The 15,905-nt window shown below is 48.5% G+C and overlaps 5 protein-coding genes across 5 annotated transcripts; 4 read left to right on the forward strand and 1 right to left on the reverse strand.

Annotated features, from left to right (window-relative positions):
* Positions 1–68: 68 nt before the first annotated feature.
* Positions 69–1,272, forward strand: LOC9641500 (chaperone protein dnaJ 49). Its single transcript, XM_002960161.2, has one exon. The coding sequence runs from the start codon at positions 99–101 to the stop codon at positions 1,155–1,157; it is 1,059 nt and encodes a 352-aa protein (XP_002960207.1). The 5' UTR covers positions 69–98; the 3' UTR covers positions 1,158–1,272.
* Positions 1,273–1,384: 112 nt separating this feature from the next.
* Positions 1,385–3,595, forward strand: LOC112346200 (uncharacterized protein At4g15970-like). The gene is made up of 3 exons (XM_024674556.1): positions 1,385–1,847; positions 2,221–2,580; positions 2,998–3,595. The coding sequence occupies exons 1-3, from the start codon at positions 1,632–1,634 to the stop codon at positions 3,496–3,498; spliced, it is 1,077 nt and encodes a 358-aa protein (XP_024530324.1). The 5' UTR covers positions 1,385–1,631; the 3' UTR covers positions 3,499–3,595.
* A 43-nt stretch (positions 3,596–3,638) lies between these two features.
* Positions 3,639–9,854, forward strand: LOC9662939 (E3 ubiquitin-protein ligase listerin). The gene is made up of 16 exons (XM_024671844.1): positions 3,639–3,694; positions 3,745–3,844; positions 3,900–3,962; positions 4,033–4,110; positions 4,172–4,263; positions 4,320–4,422; positions 4,469–4,621; positions 4,671–5,308; positions 5,356–5,737; positions 5,793–6,259; positions 6,313–7,015; positions 7,069–7,579; positions 7,634–8,637; positions 8,691–9,134; positions 9,195–9,425; positions 9,498–9,854. Exons 1-16 carry the CDS (start codon positions 3,639–3,641, stop codon positions 9,723–9,725), a joined length of 5,253 nt encoding a protein of 1,750 aa, XP_024527612.1. The 3' UTR covers positions 9,726–9,854.
* Positions 9,855–11,548: 1,694 nt separating this feature from the next.
* Positions 11,549–12,800, forward strand: LOC9641501 (guanine nucleotide-binding protein subunit beta-like protein). The gene is made up of 2 exons (XM_024670522.1): positions 11,549–12,496; positions 12,582–12,800. Exons 1-2 carry the CDS (start codon positions 11,648–11,650, stop codon positions 12,678–12,680), a joined length of 948 nt encoding a protein of 315 aa, XP_024526290.1. The 5' UTR covers positions 11,549–11,647; the 3' UTR covers positions 12,681–12,800.
* Positions 12,765–15,737, reverse strand: LOC9641502 (exocyst complex component EXO70A1; the record flags this gene model as incomplete). Its single annotated transcript, XM_002960833.2, has 12 exons — positions 12,765–12,935; positions 12,991–13,137; positions 13,189–13,295; positions 13,353–13,452; positions 13,501–13,701; positions 13,752–13,957; positions 14,011–14,223; positions 14,276–14,414; positions 14,472–14,732; positions 14,779–14,984; positions 15,039–15,134; positions 15,573–15,737. Coding segments are annotated over 12 exons (1,965 nt in total), but the record flags the coding sequence as incomplete, so codon positions are not given.
* Positions 15,738–15,905: the final 168 nt, after the last annotated feature.

The raw sequence follows: 15,905 nt of genomic DNA on the forward strand, positions 1-15,905 counted from the left end.
AATACATGCGAAATAGAATATTCTATCATAAAAGAGATATTCCGTCAGATATTGGCGTTTCTTAGGGCAAGGATAGGGTTTTCTCTTTGGATCGATCGATGGAAAGCAATAGAGGGGAGGCGGAGCGCTGCGTCCAGATAGCCAGGGCAGCAATCGAATCTGGCGACAAGTCGCGCGCTCGTAAGTACGTCTCCATAGCTCGGCGCCTCCGGCCGGAAGATCTAGATGTAAGAGAATTGGCCTCCAAGCTGGGGCTTGGGGAGGAGGACGACAATCGAAAGAGCTCGGGAGGATCTAAGGGCAGCTCGCAGAGGAACGGCGAGCACGAATCCGAGGTCAAGGACACGGCCAGCAGCACCACGGCCAGCAGCGATCCCTCCCCGGAGCAGATCGAGATTGTGGTGCGCATCAATCGGACAGTAGACTACTACGAGATTTTGGGGCTGGGGAAGGAGTGCTCGGAGGAGGACGTGAGAAGGGCGTACCGGAAGCTCTCGCTCAAAGTCCACCCGGACAAGAACAAGGCGGCGGGCGCCGAGGAGGCGTTTAAGTCGGTGTCTAGAGCGTTCCAGTGCTTGAGCAACGCGGAGCTCAAGGAGAGATACGATCGATACGGGCCGGAGGAGGCGAGGAATCTCGCCCAGCACCAGCACCAGCAGCAGGGGATGCGCCGGCGCAGGAACGATTTCTTCGACGATCACTTCGATCCGGACGAGATCTTCCAGGCCTTCTTCTTTGGCGGCCAGGGTCGGAACTTCCAAAGGCAGCATTTTGTGAGAACTCCCGCGGGGATGGCCAGGGCCCCCGAGGGTGGACAGTCGATCAACCTCACCGGGATCGTCCACCTGGTACTCATCTTTCTGGTGATCGCTCTCACGTCCTTCCCGATGTCGCAGCCCAGTTACTACTCCCTCGAGCGGCAATCGCCATATCTTCACGAGCTAAGTACTCACAACCGAGGTGTGCCTTACTTTGTCAAGTCGCCGAGTTTTCACCAGGAACACCCGCTTGGATCGAGGGTCCGCGAGCAAGTCGAGGCCCAGGTTGAGCGAGACTACCGCGATGTTTTGACGCACAATTGCCGGGTGGAGCTCAATCTCCGGGCCTGGGGAAAGATCAGCGAGACTCCAAACTGCAAGAAGCTGCAAGCGTTCTAAGCGAATCTAAAGCCAGGAAAATCAAAAGAGAAAAAAGAGGTACTTTTACTTTGTGTATAGCAGCTTGTTAGAGCTGTAGCTACCATTGCTACACAATAAGATTTCTATTACAGCATTTCTAGATGGCCCAGGAACTTCGCAGAAACATTAAGTTGATCTACACAAGCACTCCAAGCACACGGGAAGAACACCAAGCGAAAAAGTTTTAACTGGCGAGTGATTAGGGCATACGTGGCGTTACACATGGCTAAATGGCATGAACTGGGGGGTTTAGTTTATTTTGTGGGCTCATGCCGTACTATTTGGGGCATTCTTTCGTACAGCCTGTCGTTCTTAAGCTCCCATGGCGGTCCGTTTCGACTGCTGGCGAAATACCGTGGTCAAGGCGCTGGTGGAGCGATCGCGCTGGAAATGTGAGCGCCTTGCGATCCATGACAGGCGCGCGGTGAATTCTTAGAGATTTCTAGGCAGGAAATGGGCGGGCCAGGGTGCGCTAGTAGCAGCAGCAGTAGCAACGCCATCAGCAGGGCGAATTTCTGGTCAGCTTTCCTGGGAGTTCTGGCCGCGCTGGTGTGCGTGATCCTCTTCGCCGTGGTCTACATGTCCGATGATGGCAAGACGATGATGCTCCTCTCGCGCAAGACCCAGTCGTATCTCCTCTGGTATCAAGACGGCCAATCCTCCGCTCCGGTGCGCTCCTCTATCCTCTTTTTCCACTTTCCCAGGATGCTTGGCCTGCGATCGGGTGATATTTCGAGAGATTCCAGCTCCGCGGCTCCGATTTCGCTCGAAATCTTTCCTCGCTTTCTTTTCTTGGTCCCAAATTCTTCCAGGTTTCCCTCCCCCAGCTCCGAATCTCTCCTTCTTCGAGCAAATCCCCATCGATTCTTTCCTCGGCGCCTGGAAATCGAAATCGAAATCGAAATCTGGTCGAAACTTCCTTGCTCGATCGATCAATGCCGTGGTTCTTTTAAACTTTTTTGTCTTTGTGTGATACATATCTATTGGCACTATTGTGGCTTTGCGCTAACCGTGGAGATTTTTTTTCCTTCCTTTGGCGCAGGACGTGAGCACTCTAAAGGCGAGTCTCGCGGAGGTGGCCTTCCGTAACAAAACAGTAATACTCACAACTCTCAACAAATCGTGGGCTGACAACGATAGCATGGTCGACGCGTTCTTCCAAAGTTTCCGGCTGGGAGATGGCACCCGCGGGCTGCTCGACCATTTGCTCATCGTCAATCTCGACCAGGCCTCTCACACTCGGTGCTTGCAGCTTCACAGGCACTGCTTCAAGCTCGCCACCGATGGCGTCGACTTTACCGGCGAGAAGGTCTTCATGAGCTCCGACTATCTCAAGATGATGTGGAGGAGAGTTGAGTTTCTACACATCGTGCTCAAGCTCGGCTACAACTTCGTTTTCACGGTATGTGTTTTTCTTCTTCCTTTTTTTTTCAGCACAACTTCTCGTCGTTTGGAACTGCCTGTTTGGTTTTGACTCGGCTCTTGTTCCCTGTCACGTTCCAAAGGGTTTGCGTACTTTGGATGCCTTGATTGATTTGTGCCGGCTTCGTCTGTCCGTTCCACATGGTTCTTAGTTAAATTTGTTGTTTGCTTTATTGTTTCCGGAGATGACGAGAAAACTATTCTTGTTTGGTCAAGGAATCCGGAGAATTGTTTTCTATCTCTTCTCCTCAAGGATTTTGGCTGTTGCATGATGGTTATACTATCCTTGTAGAATTTATGTTTTGCTTGAACTTGTATGAGAGTCGTTCTATATTTAAGTTCGTGCCACTGTCATAAGAGCTGGATCTTATAAACTAAAGCTCTTTCGTGCTTGCAGGACGCGGATATAATGTGGTTTCGCGATCCCTTCCAGCACTTTTCTCCCGAGGCCGACTTCGAGATAGCTTGCGACCGTTTCAATGGAAACCCCGAGGACCTCAGGAACGATCCCAACGGTGGCTTCATCCACGCCATCTCGAGCCCCCGGACGATCGCCCTCTACAAGCTCTGGTACGAGTCGCGACTCAAGCACCCAAACCATCACGACCAGGACGTGTTTAACGACATCAAGCACAGCCCCCAGTTCAAGGCTCTCAAGCTCAAGGTTCGCTTCCTGGATACCAGATACTACGGCGGGTTTTGTCAGATCAGCAGGGACTTCGACGAGGTGTGCACGATTCACGCGAATTGCTGCACCAAGCTGGAGAGGAAGCTTGTGGATTTGAAGCTGGTGCTCGAGGATTGGAATCGGTACAGGCATCTATCGTCCCAGGAGAGCCGAGAAGTGAGGATGTTTTGGAGAGCTCCCAGGGAGTGCTTACATTCGTTTGGGCATTGACAAGGATCGCCAAAAAGATAGGGAGGAGATTCTTTGTAATAGATTCGTTTTGTAAATGTGCCTAAGGGGAAAGGTAATAAATCATCACCCTTGTACATATGGGGAAGCTCTGTTTATCCTATTTTAGGGTTTAAGGGGTTATGGGGAGGACGAAGGGCGATGGCGCTCGCGGCAAGGGGCGGCCGTCCAGCAGCAGGTAATGCGTCGCTCGATCGGCTGTGGATTTAATGGAATTCCTGTGCGCAGCTTGGCGGCGGCGCTGTCGCAGGGCAATGCGAGCGCTGGATTTGGAGGATATGTCGGCAGCGCGCGGATTGACGCTGGGCCGAGTGAGGAGACGTATGCGGTATGGAATGTGGTGTTATTTCGGTGTAATTGTGAGGGATTGTGTGGTGTGGTAGAGTATCGATGGAGAGACGGCTGCGAATTTGCGGAGATTGTCGAAGAAGGATCCAATAACAAAGGTACGTTGCATTTCTAGTCCTTTACGTAGTGTCTAGTTCTGATATTCCTCTTGCTTTTTTTTTCAAACAGATAAAAGCTCTCGCTGTTTTGACTGCATTTTTCCAGGAGCGTCCAGCCGCGGAAGTTTTACCCGTTCTACCATCGTGGGTATGCACACCATCCTTTCCTTTCTCTTTGGCAGTACAGCGATTTATCTTTTTGAGTTCAGGTTTTTGAATACAAGAAGCTAGTTTTCGATAACAGTCGTCAAACTCGAGAGGCCACACACAAGGCTATGACCAGTCTTGCAACTACGGTTGGGTATGTTAACTGTTCGTTCTTGGGTCTAGAAGTTACTTGAAGTGCTGTTTTCCCAGGCGGTCACTGGCTCCCCATTTGCGGTCCTTAATGGGAGCTTGGTGGATGTCACATTTCGATCCGTTCTTCGAGGTTTCTGACGCTGCTAAGCAAGCACTTCAGGTTGTGTATTTCATATGTTGTTGCTCCTCTCAAATCAACTGTCCAGGCTGCTTTTCCAGGTCAAAAGAAACGATTGGAAGCTCTGACGTTCTGTGCGACAGATATCCTTGTTTACATCGACGATAATCTAAAATTGACCCCGCAGACGATTTCTGATAAATCAACTCCAGCAGAAGAGTCAGCTGAGAAGTATGAACGGGTAATCTTTTAGTGTTCGCCGTCACATTTTTCACTTTCTATTATTTCAGGTTATATCTTCCACCCTCCTTTCTTTATCGGCTCTTCTCACCATTCTCTTCACTTCGGTCGAATCGGAAACCGGGGAGGAAAGAGCAACCACAAATGAAATGCTTGTGACGGCGTCAGCTAAGCTGTTTCGAGATCACAAAATGTTTCAAGGTTTGGCAAAATCTGGGAAATCTCGTACGCGTTCGGCCGTATATCAAGCTATACAGGTCTACATACAACACGTCCCCCACGTTCTCCCAAACGACAACATGGAAGTGGCTGCCAAATTTATTCTTGGGACATTTCAAGAGAAAGACCCTGGCTGCCATCAGGCTATGTGGGACTTGATACTAGTTTTCACACAACGGTTTCCTCAGACCTGGGAATCTAGTTCTATCAGGAAAATTGTGCAACAAAGGTTTTGGGCTTTTCTCCGTCATGGATGCTATGGTTCACAACAGGTTTCTTATCCATGTCTGCTGCCGCTTCTTTCACTTATTCCTCCTGCTGCACTATCTCCACCGAAAGGATATTTTGTCGACTTTTTCACTAATCTTTGGAAAGGATGTGAGGAGGCCTCTTGGACATTCGATCAGGGAATGCTTCTACTTAATTCGACCAAGGAGTGTTTTATGTGGCTATTGTCGCACGAGAAAAGGTACAAACTTTTATTAATCTTGTAGTTTTTCACTTACCATTTTACAGGTTCCTGGGTGCAGAGGATTCATCGTTGCAACCTTTTTTCACTGAAAGCGTCTTATTTGGAATCTTGTGGAAGTCTTACGTTCGGACAGACGTCCAGAGGACATCCTCTTTGCTTTTATCCGATAAGTTTGTTGAAGAGATAGGGAAATGTATTGTCGACATTGTGGGTGCACTGGACAATAATTCGCTGTCTGCGTTCTGGGATTGTCTTCGGGAGGAGTGTTCGGCATTATTTCTTGCGAACAACAGCCAAGTCAATGACCGTGTGCTACGCTTTTTTCTTATTTTCAACTCGTTTTCGGACCTCGATAAGAGAAGCCAGATTTTCAACAAGGTTGTTAAGCCATTTGTTGCCGATGGCTTTGGTTTTATAAAAAACTCGGTAATACTTCTGTTTCGGTTTGAGAATTTCACTGACTAGCCCTTACATTTTGTAGGAAAAGACCGAGGCTGTGAATTTGTTTACGGGTTTAGTAGGGACCTATGGGTTGCATGTATTTGATTTACTCGCTTCTCAGAACTGGAAAGGCAGAGACAACACAGAGTTGACGAGCTCGGCTGTAGAGGATGTTTTCTCTTCAAAACATCTACAATACCTTTTTCGAAATGAGCTGCTTCCTTGGTCTGTGAGTGGGGAGTTCAACAAACTCAAGGTTTATGTTCTTCTGACGTTTCTTGAAGATGAGATGTTCTTCAGGGAATGGGATTACGTGCTTACGTACTTTTCAGACGTACAGGACACTTCTCGGATCAGTATCTTGGCTAGCCTTATTAAGACGCTGCAATCAAGGTGCGGCTTACAGAATGAGGCTTACAAGTTGGAGAGATGGAAGTCGCCGAAGATTGACGAAGCCGTCTTAGGCGCTATGTCCAATTTCCAGGCATCGGCATTCGAACTGATAAGGTTTTCCGTTTGTATTTCTTTTGGCGCTTTCTGAGGCTACCTACTAAGTGCAGGACAACTCTCGAGGGAGTTCTTTGCGAAGGATGCTATTTTACGATCTTGTCAAAGGGAACTGTCGTAAGAGTTATGGAAGAATTTCTAAGGAGTATGGTTCTGGCGGTTTATAAGTCTAAGAACGAAGCGGCAATTTTATTGGCTGTTTCTGTTTCCCCTTCGTCTATTGAAGAAGCGGACGCTTCTGCGGAGACGCTACAAAGAGCCAAGGCTTCTATCGATACGTTACTTGCGTGCTGGCCTTCTCTAAGATATGTGGACGGAATAAATGAGCTGGTTATCGGAGCTCTTGGGATTATTTTCTGCCTATACTGGACATACGTGCAACCGGTATTGAAGGCAGATGATGAAGATGACGACAATGAAGAAAGTCTTACGACGACTACGTCTTATACCGATGATGCGCCCGAACAACACAATCTTACGCAGTCTTTGCTTCAAGCTCGGAAGGACATACTCTCATCATGCGCTGAATTCTCGGGGAGGCGGAGCCTGTATGAGAAGCTGATGTCAGGCGTAAGAAAGACGCTTTTGGAAGACCAACCAGAGGAATTTTACAACACTGCGGCATATTGGGTGCTGGACACGCTACATTTGACATGTCGCAACTCCGAGGATAGGCAAGGAGCCTTGGATTGTTTACTAGCTTCTGCTGATTATTGGCCCTTTTGGAGTACTGGAGCTCGCAACCATCTCTTAGAGGTAAAAGTAAGGCTGCTTTTGTTTCGTTTAACTTGTGAAACTCTCTATTGTAGGCGAAGAAACATCACAGCATTTCAGCAACAGTTCTCGAGGTTACACGCAGTTTGGGTCCAGAAACAGTTTTCTTAGGCGAGGATATCAGTTTTAGGCCATGGCTTATTGTGGAGCTCCTCTGCACATCGGATTTGCATGGCCAACCTTTTGTTTTTAATTTCTTGCATGCTTGTGCAAGAAGTGAGGGTGGAAGTCGACACAGGCTTTTACTGGACAACGTTCTGGATACACTGTTCGCCGGCGCTGCTGAGGGAGATCCTTACTTACGTGCTCTTCTCGGTGTTTTGAGAGCACTGATTGGCCATCACGGGCCTTTCGGAAGACAAGAAAGCGAGATGCTGTTTGCAAAGTACTTATCCGGATCCTCTTCAAGTTTTCTGCCACATGTTCTGGAAGCGATGATGCCATCCTTGATCAAACGGAAGTCCGACGGTACTCTCTTTCCTAGCGAAATGGAATCGAAAATCTGCGACTGGCTGAAATTCGCCTTGGAAGTTCCAAATTTTACAGGTTCGCTCATCACTTCAATCGTTTCATTTAACTCAACATACTTTCATGTCTTAGATAACATGCAATGGATGCAAGTGGCCGTGGCTTGTTTTCCTCTAGATTCAACAGGTGGTGTGACTGCATTACTCTCGGCCGGGAAAGCAGATATATCCGAGCAGCAAAGGAACTTGCTGTTGTCTTTATTCCGCAAGCAGTCCGGTATTATTGTGGACTTGTCGGCAGAGGAGGCCTCGAATCTGTCGGTTCAAGTTATGCTGGCAAGGCTAATTGCTCCGGCAGTGGCGTACTGCTGGCAGAACTTCGGCCTAGAGGATTGGACCTTCGTACTCGGACAGTTACGGAAGTGGATCGAGGATGCAGTCGTTCACAGTGAAGAGTATACGGAAGCGGTTGCAGCGATGATGTCCGATGATGGAGAATGTAAAGTCGTGAAGGAGGACAACGATATGCCGGAGAAGCTTCTAGGCACGGCAGTAACTATTCTGTCACTCACTCAATCCTTGAAGAGTTTCGAGAAGGCAGCTGGATCGAGATCCTTAGAAAGCTTGGAGGAAGCACAGTGGTCCAAGTTTGAGACAAGAGCAGTAGACAACGTTTTCAGAGTTTTTCTCGCGACGGGACTTGCCGAGGCACTGGCTAGTGCTAATGACGGTTTAAGACCGGTTATATCTTTGCAAAGGTCGCGCTGCTCGTACCTCTGGGACCGGGTTGCCGAGTTACTACTCACTGCTCCAGTGAGAGTTCGTGAAACGGCCGTTCGTGCTGCGGACTTGTGGGGACTAGGAACAGGTGGCATCAGTGCTCTCTACGCGCTCCTATTTTCTCCGCATCCTCTTCCCTCGTTACAGTGGGTTGCCTACAAGTTTCTGTCAACCGAGCCTCTTCAGCACCAAGCGGTTACGTGGAAGCCCGTGGTTTCATCTTCGACGTCGGCTGAAGATGACCCGAGCGATTCGGATTTGCAAGTCGATACATCTTTTGATTTCATACGGCCAGAGCTCCTGACGATACTTGATACTCCTGCGAGCAAGCTATGCGGGGGTGATACTTCTTCCCTGGTATGACTTATCTGACGTTCCAGATTTCTATGTCTTTAACCTCGCGTTTGCAGGGTCACTACTTCCTTGCCTGGTCACTCTTTCTCACGCATCTCCAAGTTCTGGGAACTTCATCGCAGGCAAGAGACCGCTTGCTTCAATATGTCAAGGATTCCGACACGCCGAGCTCAGTACTCGACTGTCTCTTTCGACATATCCCTACGAAGCGCAACGTTAAAAAGGAAGATTTGCAGCTGTCACCGGTGGTTGAAGCAGTCAAGCGATCAGCAGGCACAGCGTCTGTTTCATTTGCAGTGGAGGGCCTCTTATGGGGTGGTGGCAACACGAACGACTTCGCAGTTATTGCCGGGGCGATCTATGGATTGATCCTGAGGGTGTTACCGGCGTGCGTCCAGACATGGTTCGCGGGGCTGCGGGAGAAAGGAGCGGTTGCGGCGATCGAAGCCTTCACGGCTGACTACTGCAGTCCTCGACTTTTAGCGGAGGAATTCAATCAGGTAAAGAATGCGCTGTGTTATTTTTTAGAGCTTCTCGAGCTGGCTTTCTTTTTTCTTTAGGTGCAAGCTGCTGCCATTGCCGAAGAGAACTTTATCTTCAAGGCAAACAGGTCGCTGCGAGAGGTTACTGTGATTTACAAGAAAGAGGAGGCTGCGATGGACATGACCATCAAGTTGCCGTCTTGCTATCCGCTCAAAGCCGTGGAAGTCGATTGCGGCAAGCGCTTGGGTATAAGCGAGACACGCATGCGCAAGTGGATTCTCTCCATGGCTTCTTTCCTGAGAAACCAGGTAAGCTTGGTTTCCTTTCTTTCTTTCTTGGCTTTGTATCTTGTTACTTACTGCTTTGCGAATCATAAACAGAATGGATCTCTCTCGGAGGCTGTGTTGATATGGAAGAAGAATGTGGATCGCGAGTTTGATGGCGTGGAGGAGTGTCCGATTTGCTACAGCATCATCCACACCTCCAACCATAGCCTTCCTCGGCTCGCTTGCAAGACGTGCCGCCACAAGTTCCATGGAGCTTGTCTTTACAAGTGGTTCTCATCCTCTCACAAGTCCACTTGTCCTCTATGCCAGACTCCCTTCTAAACTTCTCTTTTCTATAAAATCTTGGTAGCCAACTTAGCTTGTTAGACAATATTGAAGATCCAAAAAATTCTAAAACACAGTATAACTTAAGGGTAAATCACAAAAAAGGAGAAATAAGTTACTTAAGCCCACTAATTATAGACTTACTTATGATAACCCTCTAATTTCTTTGGTCCTCAAGCCTCCTTTTCTCCAGGTTCTTTTGGCCAGAGAAAAAAGTGTATTTGGGCGAAAATGTGGGAAGCTCTGAGCTGCTGCCCCGAGGAGCTGCTCGAGTCGTCCGCAAGCAATGTAGCTCCCACAACCAGTGAAATTAGAGGAGGAGGAGGAGGAGGGGGATCTCTTGTAGAAGAGAGCAGCGATGGTCATGAGCAGGAGATCTTTGATTTTAGCGGTGAGAATATAAAGGATCAGACTAGCTTGTCACACTATCTCCATATTCTTGTCAAGGATGATGATAATACATCGCAATCTCCCCCAATCCAACCAGATTTAGCACTTGAGGGATCTAGCTTCCAAACCGCCACTACCACCATCACCACCACCAATGCCACGGATAATCTTGATTGCATTAGCACTAGCATCCAGGAATTCAAAGATCATGGCAGCAGTTCTTCTTCATCTGGGCTTCTGGAAGATCTCGCTGGTGTCACTACAATATCAATCCCATCAGCACCACTACCACCTCCTCCATCTCATGATGCACCATCTTGTGATCACGATCATGATCAAATAGTAATCATGCCCTCTAGCTATGAACCAGGAGGCGAACCAGGAGGTGAAGAGAACGATCCGATCACAGAATTCATGAGGGAATTTCCTCCGATTATGATGGAACACTCCTCAGTAATTCACCATAATTTTCCATCTCCATTAAGCTTTCATCACAATGCTCTTCCTCCTCCTCATCCCGCTATACCATTCTTGCACCGCCACCCTCATCCCTGGAATCATCAACTCTACAGGAGCTTGAGCACTGGGAATTTGCCCGCGTCACCACATTTCCCACTGGGATTTCTCTCGTCGCCTATCTCCAGAACAGTGAGTTCCATTCCAGCCGCAACCTCGGCCACTGCAGCCACCGCTGCGGCTGCTGCTTCCAGTCCTGGAACTCCGGACGATCCAGCAATGAAAGTTGGCCGCTACAGCCCCGAGGAGCGAAAGGTGAGGATTGATAGGTACCGGCAGAAGCGATCGGAGAGGAACTACATCAAGAAGATCAAGGTTTGGAACTTGAACTGAAGCTAGAGTTTGTGGGTTTGCACTTATATGTTGATGGTTTGTGTCTTTGTTTACATATAGTATGCATGTCGGAAGACTCTAGCAGACAGTCGCCCAAGGATTCGTGGGAGATTCGCAAAGAACCAGGACGCTGGGCTTCCGCAGATGAAGAGGAAGCTCGACGACGATGACGACGACGAAGTATTAATCGAAAAATTAATCTCTCTTGGTTTCGTCTGAAGTTTCTTTCGTTTGGTTGTTTTGCAGTGTGATATACTAATGGGAGATGAGGAGGATTACTTTCTGGAGAAAGATGTTGGCTCAAGTAAGATTTGTGTTCTTCTTAAACTTATAGCAGCTCAGTTTTGGCAGATAAATTTTCTGTAGAGGAGCTTGAGGCATAAAAACTGAAAACCGGGGTGGAGGGGAATAATATAAGATAGGATTCATTCTTTTGTATAAAAAATCTGAAATAATTGTTTTATAGTGAACAGAGCTTGTAGTAAAAAGTTGATAATGGAACTCAAATCACAATAAAATTCAGAGTATAAATATGCAATATAATGTAGCCCTAAGATTGGGACGCAATCGCGGCCGTCCATCTTAAAACCCTAAACTGAAGGAGACTTTAGGGTTCTAGAGCCGCCTCGCTCTTCTTCACTTCACCGCCGCGCCGCCAGGTACGCTCGCCTCCCTCCGCCATGACGGACTCTCTCGTCTCCAAGGGCCGCATGGAAGGCCACACGGACTGGGTGACCGCCATCGCCACGCCCGTGGACAACAGCGACATCATCCTCTCGGCGTCGCGCGACAAGTCGGTCCTTCTGTGGAACACGCAGCACAAGGATCTCACTGAGCAGGACTTCGGCTTGCCGCAGCGCCGCCTCACGGGCCACGCCCACTTCGTCCAGGACGTGGTCATCTCCTCGGACAGCCAGTTCGCTCTCTCGGGCTCCTGGGACGGCACCCTCCGCCTCTGGGACCTGGCCAACGGCAACACCACCCGGCGCTTCGTCGGCCACACCAAGGACGTCCTCTCGGTGGCTTTCTCCGCGGATAACCGCCAGATCGTCTCGGGCTCGCGCGACAAGTCGATCAAGCTCTGGAACACGCTCGGTGAGTGCAAGTATACGATCCAGGACCAGGACTCTCATACCGGATGGGTGAGCTGCGTCCGCTTCTCGCCGGTGACTACGAATCCCATCATCGTCTCCGGCGGCTGGGACAAGATGGTGAAGGTGTGGAACCTGACGAACTGCAAGCTCCGGACCAACTTAGCCGGCCACTCCGGCTACGTGAACTCGGTCACGGTCTCGCCGGATGGGTCTCTCTGCGCTAGCGGTGGCAAGGACGGTGTTGCCATGCTGTGGGACTTGGCGGAGGGGAAGCGGCTCTACTCGCTGGACGCTGGGGATATCATCCATAGCCTGTGCTTCAGCCCCAACAGGTACTGGCTCTGCGCTGCGACCCAGCAGTGCGTGAAGATCTGGGATCTGGAGAGCAAGAACATTGTCGAGGAGATCAAGCCCGAGCAGGTGTCCAAGAAAGAGGTACGTACCAGTCATCAAAATTGGATTTTTGGTTCTTTTTCGTATGTGTTCTAAGCGATTGTCGTGTTTGTGGTCTCTGCTGCAGCCGACTTACTGCACCACTCTGAACTGGAGTATGGATGGATCCAAGTTATTTGCTGGTTACACGGACGGTGTCATTCGCGTGCACAGCGTCGGGCACTAGAAGCAAAACGTCGCCGCCAACTGCTGATGTAGGCTACGTAATTTTCTTGGAGTACCTATAACGGAGAGGCTTTGTACTCGTTCGTCTTTTGAATCAAAAAGCTTTTTTTTCCAAATAAAATGCCACTTACTTTAGCTTTGAAAGAGCTGAGATTTTCGAGCCTTCCCTTCGAAGAACTCTGCCAGCAATTTCTCCAAGTCTTCGGGTGTGTACTTGATGTACTTGTGAGGGTTTTTTCCTCCTTCCAGCGCAGGGCTGTTTGAAAATTGTTCGTTTGAAGCTAGCAGTTTTTAAAACAGCACTTGCTCACCCATAGCGCTTCAAGAAGTTGCGATAGGCTGGGAGTAAAACCTCTGCCACGGCAAGTCGAACAGCTTCACGGAGCTCAGCGTCTGGGATGCTCCATTGTGATTGTTTCTGATGCATATCTTCAAAGAGTTGATTGAAAGTTTTAAACCTGGGAAAAAAGAAAAACAAAAACATAAGTTTTGTGAAAACGTTGCCTTACCTTTCTTTCAAGATTGATCGAGAAACTCCACTGCCAGCTTCCGCACTAGAGGCTGGAGCTCCCAGAGACGATGAAGAGAGTCCCTGGGCAGTGAGGCATTGAAGGGCCTGTAGATGTTGCTTGCTTAGGGAGTTATAGAGCATGTTTTATAAATTGATACAGACCTTCACCCAAGAGGTACGCTGATATGCCGACGCATGTTGCTGGACAATTCTGCGATGAATTTGAATCCACTCATCTCCCAGCAAATCTTTTGCTTCTGACCTGTGGAAATATCTTACTCTATTGTCAATTTTAAAACTGGCTGCTTACTTCTTAACCGAGCGAACAATGTAGTGGATGTTGTTCATAAGGAAAATGGACAAGAGCGCGGGGTCCTTGTAATGTTTCGCTTTCACATCGAGATTAGTTTGCAAGGCCGCCATGATCTTAAGTGTGTTCTGTCCAATGTGAGACTCTTTCTTGTCCAAATCATTGCTTTCCTTGTAGAGCTGCCTGATAGTCTTCTGGTAACTAGGAACCATCCAAACTATTAAAAAAGGATTGAAAATACTTGAACTTACTCAAAGAGGAACTTCACGTAGTTGATAACATAGCTAGTAAGAGGATGCACTGTGCCATCTTGTACTGGTGTCTTCGTCGCATCCTTCTCCACAGCTTCGAGGAATTCATCGAACGTTTCTTGAGCAGCCAGAGATAGCTTGCTCGTCAACAGAGCTGCAGACTCTCGTAATGGGGCCGTTGCCTCTCCAGAAAAGATAATGTCGATCTGCAAAACGTAGAGTTCTGATCCCAATGCACGCAAAAATGAGATCAAGTTACCTCGGGTAAAAGGTCTCGCATTGCCTCATACATGTCAAGCAGAACAAAAAGCTTTTCGGGGGACCTCTTACTTTTGGCCACAGCCTCGCCGAAACTCGCAAGCAGGTTAAAGTTGGGTTCCAGAAGCGCAACTATGCACTCTTCTCGGTGCGGTTCAAGACGATAGAAAACCTGGTCACAAGTTTTACGTTCTGCAGCAAATAGGAGTTTCACCTGACACCAAGTTGAGCCATAAGATCGAATCCATAGCAAAGAACGAACTCACCGAGACTTTCATAGACTGAATCCAGCTTCCAATTTTTGACTCTAAAACTTCCCACTGCATTTTCTGCACGTCCTCCTTGGTCATGTTCTCCACTCCAAGCTTCCTTAGGCTGTCCTCCAAGAAAGAAGATCTAACTTCCCTGCAATAATATAGAAACAGTAAGTCCAAGCTTTCTATGCATGGTAGCGATATGAACCTGTAAACTTCAATGCACTGCTCGTGATGGCTCGCATTGATCATTCTTTGGGCCATATCCGCCAGCTGAGGAACGGCCTTTGGAGCAATAACGACTGGCAAAGTTAATGGAAGAGTCTCCTCCACTTTCGCTCTATCGGCACCGGAGCCTGCATGCACAACCTTCTCAATCATCAAAGTCTCACCAGACGCTCCAAACGCATTTTGCAGCCGCATGGAACTTGGAAGACTTCTGAGCAACTCTGCTGGATCAACCGGCTTACTGCACTGCCTACTCGTCAGCTTACAAAGAATACCTGTGTACCTACCTATGTTGTGTTAGATGCTCTCTAAATTTGTCTTCCAGTTTCGTCATGGCTTTCAGAAGGAGATTCCTTGCATGCTTGAAAGCCGCGTCGCTTGTCTGGAAACTCCGATGGAAATTGAAGAAATCAACGTTGGTCTTGAGCTGGTCAACAGCACCCAGGTATGTGGATATGTCATCTAGTGGACCCTCGACGATTTTCGGCTCAACCTGCATGGAGAAAGACGTAAGTATAATACCTCCGACCTCGACGTGAATTCATACCTGACGAGAAACATCGAATTGAGTGAGTATTGTTTCTGCTGCATTGATGGTTTGATCGATGTTGTCGTGAACGTTCCTGATAGCATGCGTTCGAACCTGTAAAAATGGACAGTTTACTAAAGAAGCACACAAGGAAAACTAAACAGGCAGAAGAACTCCAAGAAGAAGTACCAAGAAATTCTCAGCACTCAGATCTTCCTCTTCCTCACCATCCTCGAGCTCATCATCCGTAAAAAGGCCAAGACTACTCTTCCGTCTTGCCTGCTTGATCAGTCAAGTTTTGAAAAATGGCTTCCCGTGACCAAAGATACCGGTTTTGTATCTTCGTCAAGGTCATCCAAATCATCGTCGGACAGAAAATCTATAGTGTCCCGACGCTTTCTACGGCTTGCTTGGAGACGCTCCTGTTGTAAAGAAAAAAAAAAAGATCTACCTTAAGATTTTCTCTTCCCCAATCTAGAATGCAAGAAGTGCATCATCCAGCAACACAATCGACCGATCCGTGCAGCAAAATCTTCACACCACAATCCAAACCTGAGTGGGGCGCATCGTCGTTTGTAGCGCCGAGAGCCGCTGATCGAACGATCCCAGGATGCGCAGCATTTGATCGGTGATACTCTGGCTCTTGATCAAGCTCTCGCGCACCAGCTGCGCCCTCGCAACGACCTGATTGAGATCGCCGCCGCCGCTCATGGCAAGAAATCACGCCCAAACCCTAGCGAAGAACACTGGAAAAATACCGCCCTTTTACCGTTCGTAATGGCAGGTATATTCTTGTCCTGCTCGAGGTATATGCTTTCAACGACACATGCTCGTCTCGCAACCGTGACACATGTCACTCTACGCTATGAGATCCAGAGGAGAGAC

The sequence above is a fragment of the Selaginella moellendorffii genome, unplaced genomic scaffold (assembly GCF_000143415.4).
Source record: "Selaginella moellendorffii unplaced genomic scaffold, v1.0 SELMOscaffold_0, whole genome shotgun sequence".
Taxonomy (NCBI): Eukaryota; Viridiplantae; Streptophyta; class Lycopodiopsida; order Selaginellales; family Selaginellaceae; genus Selaginella; species Selaginella moellendorffii.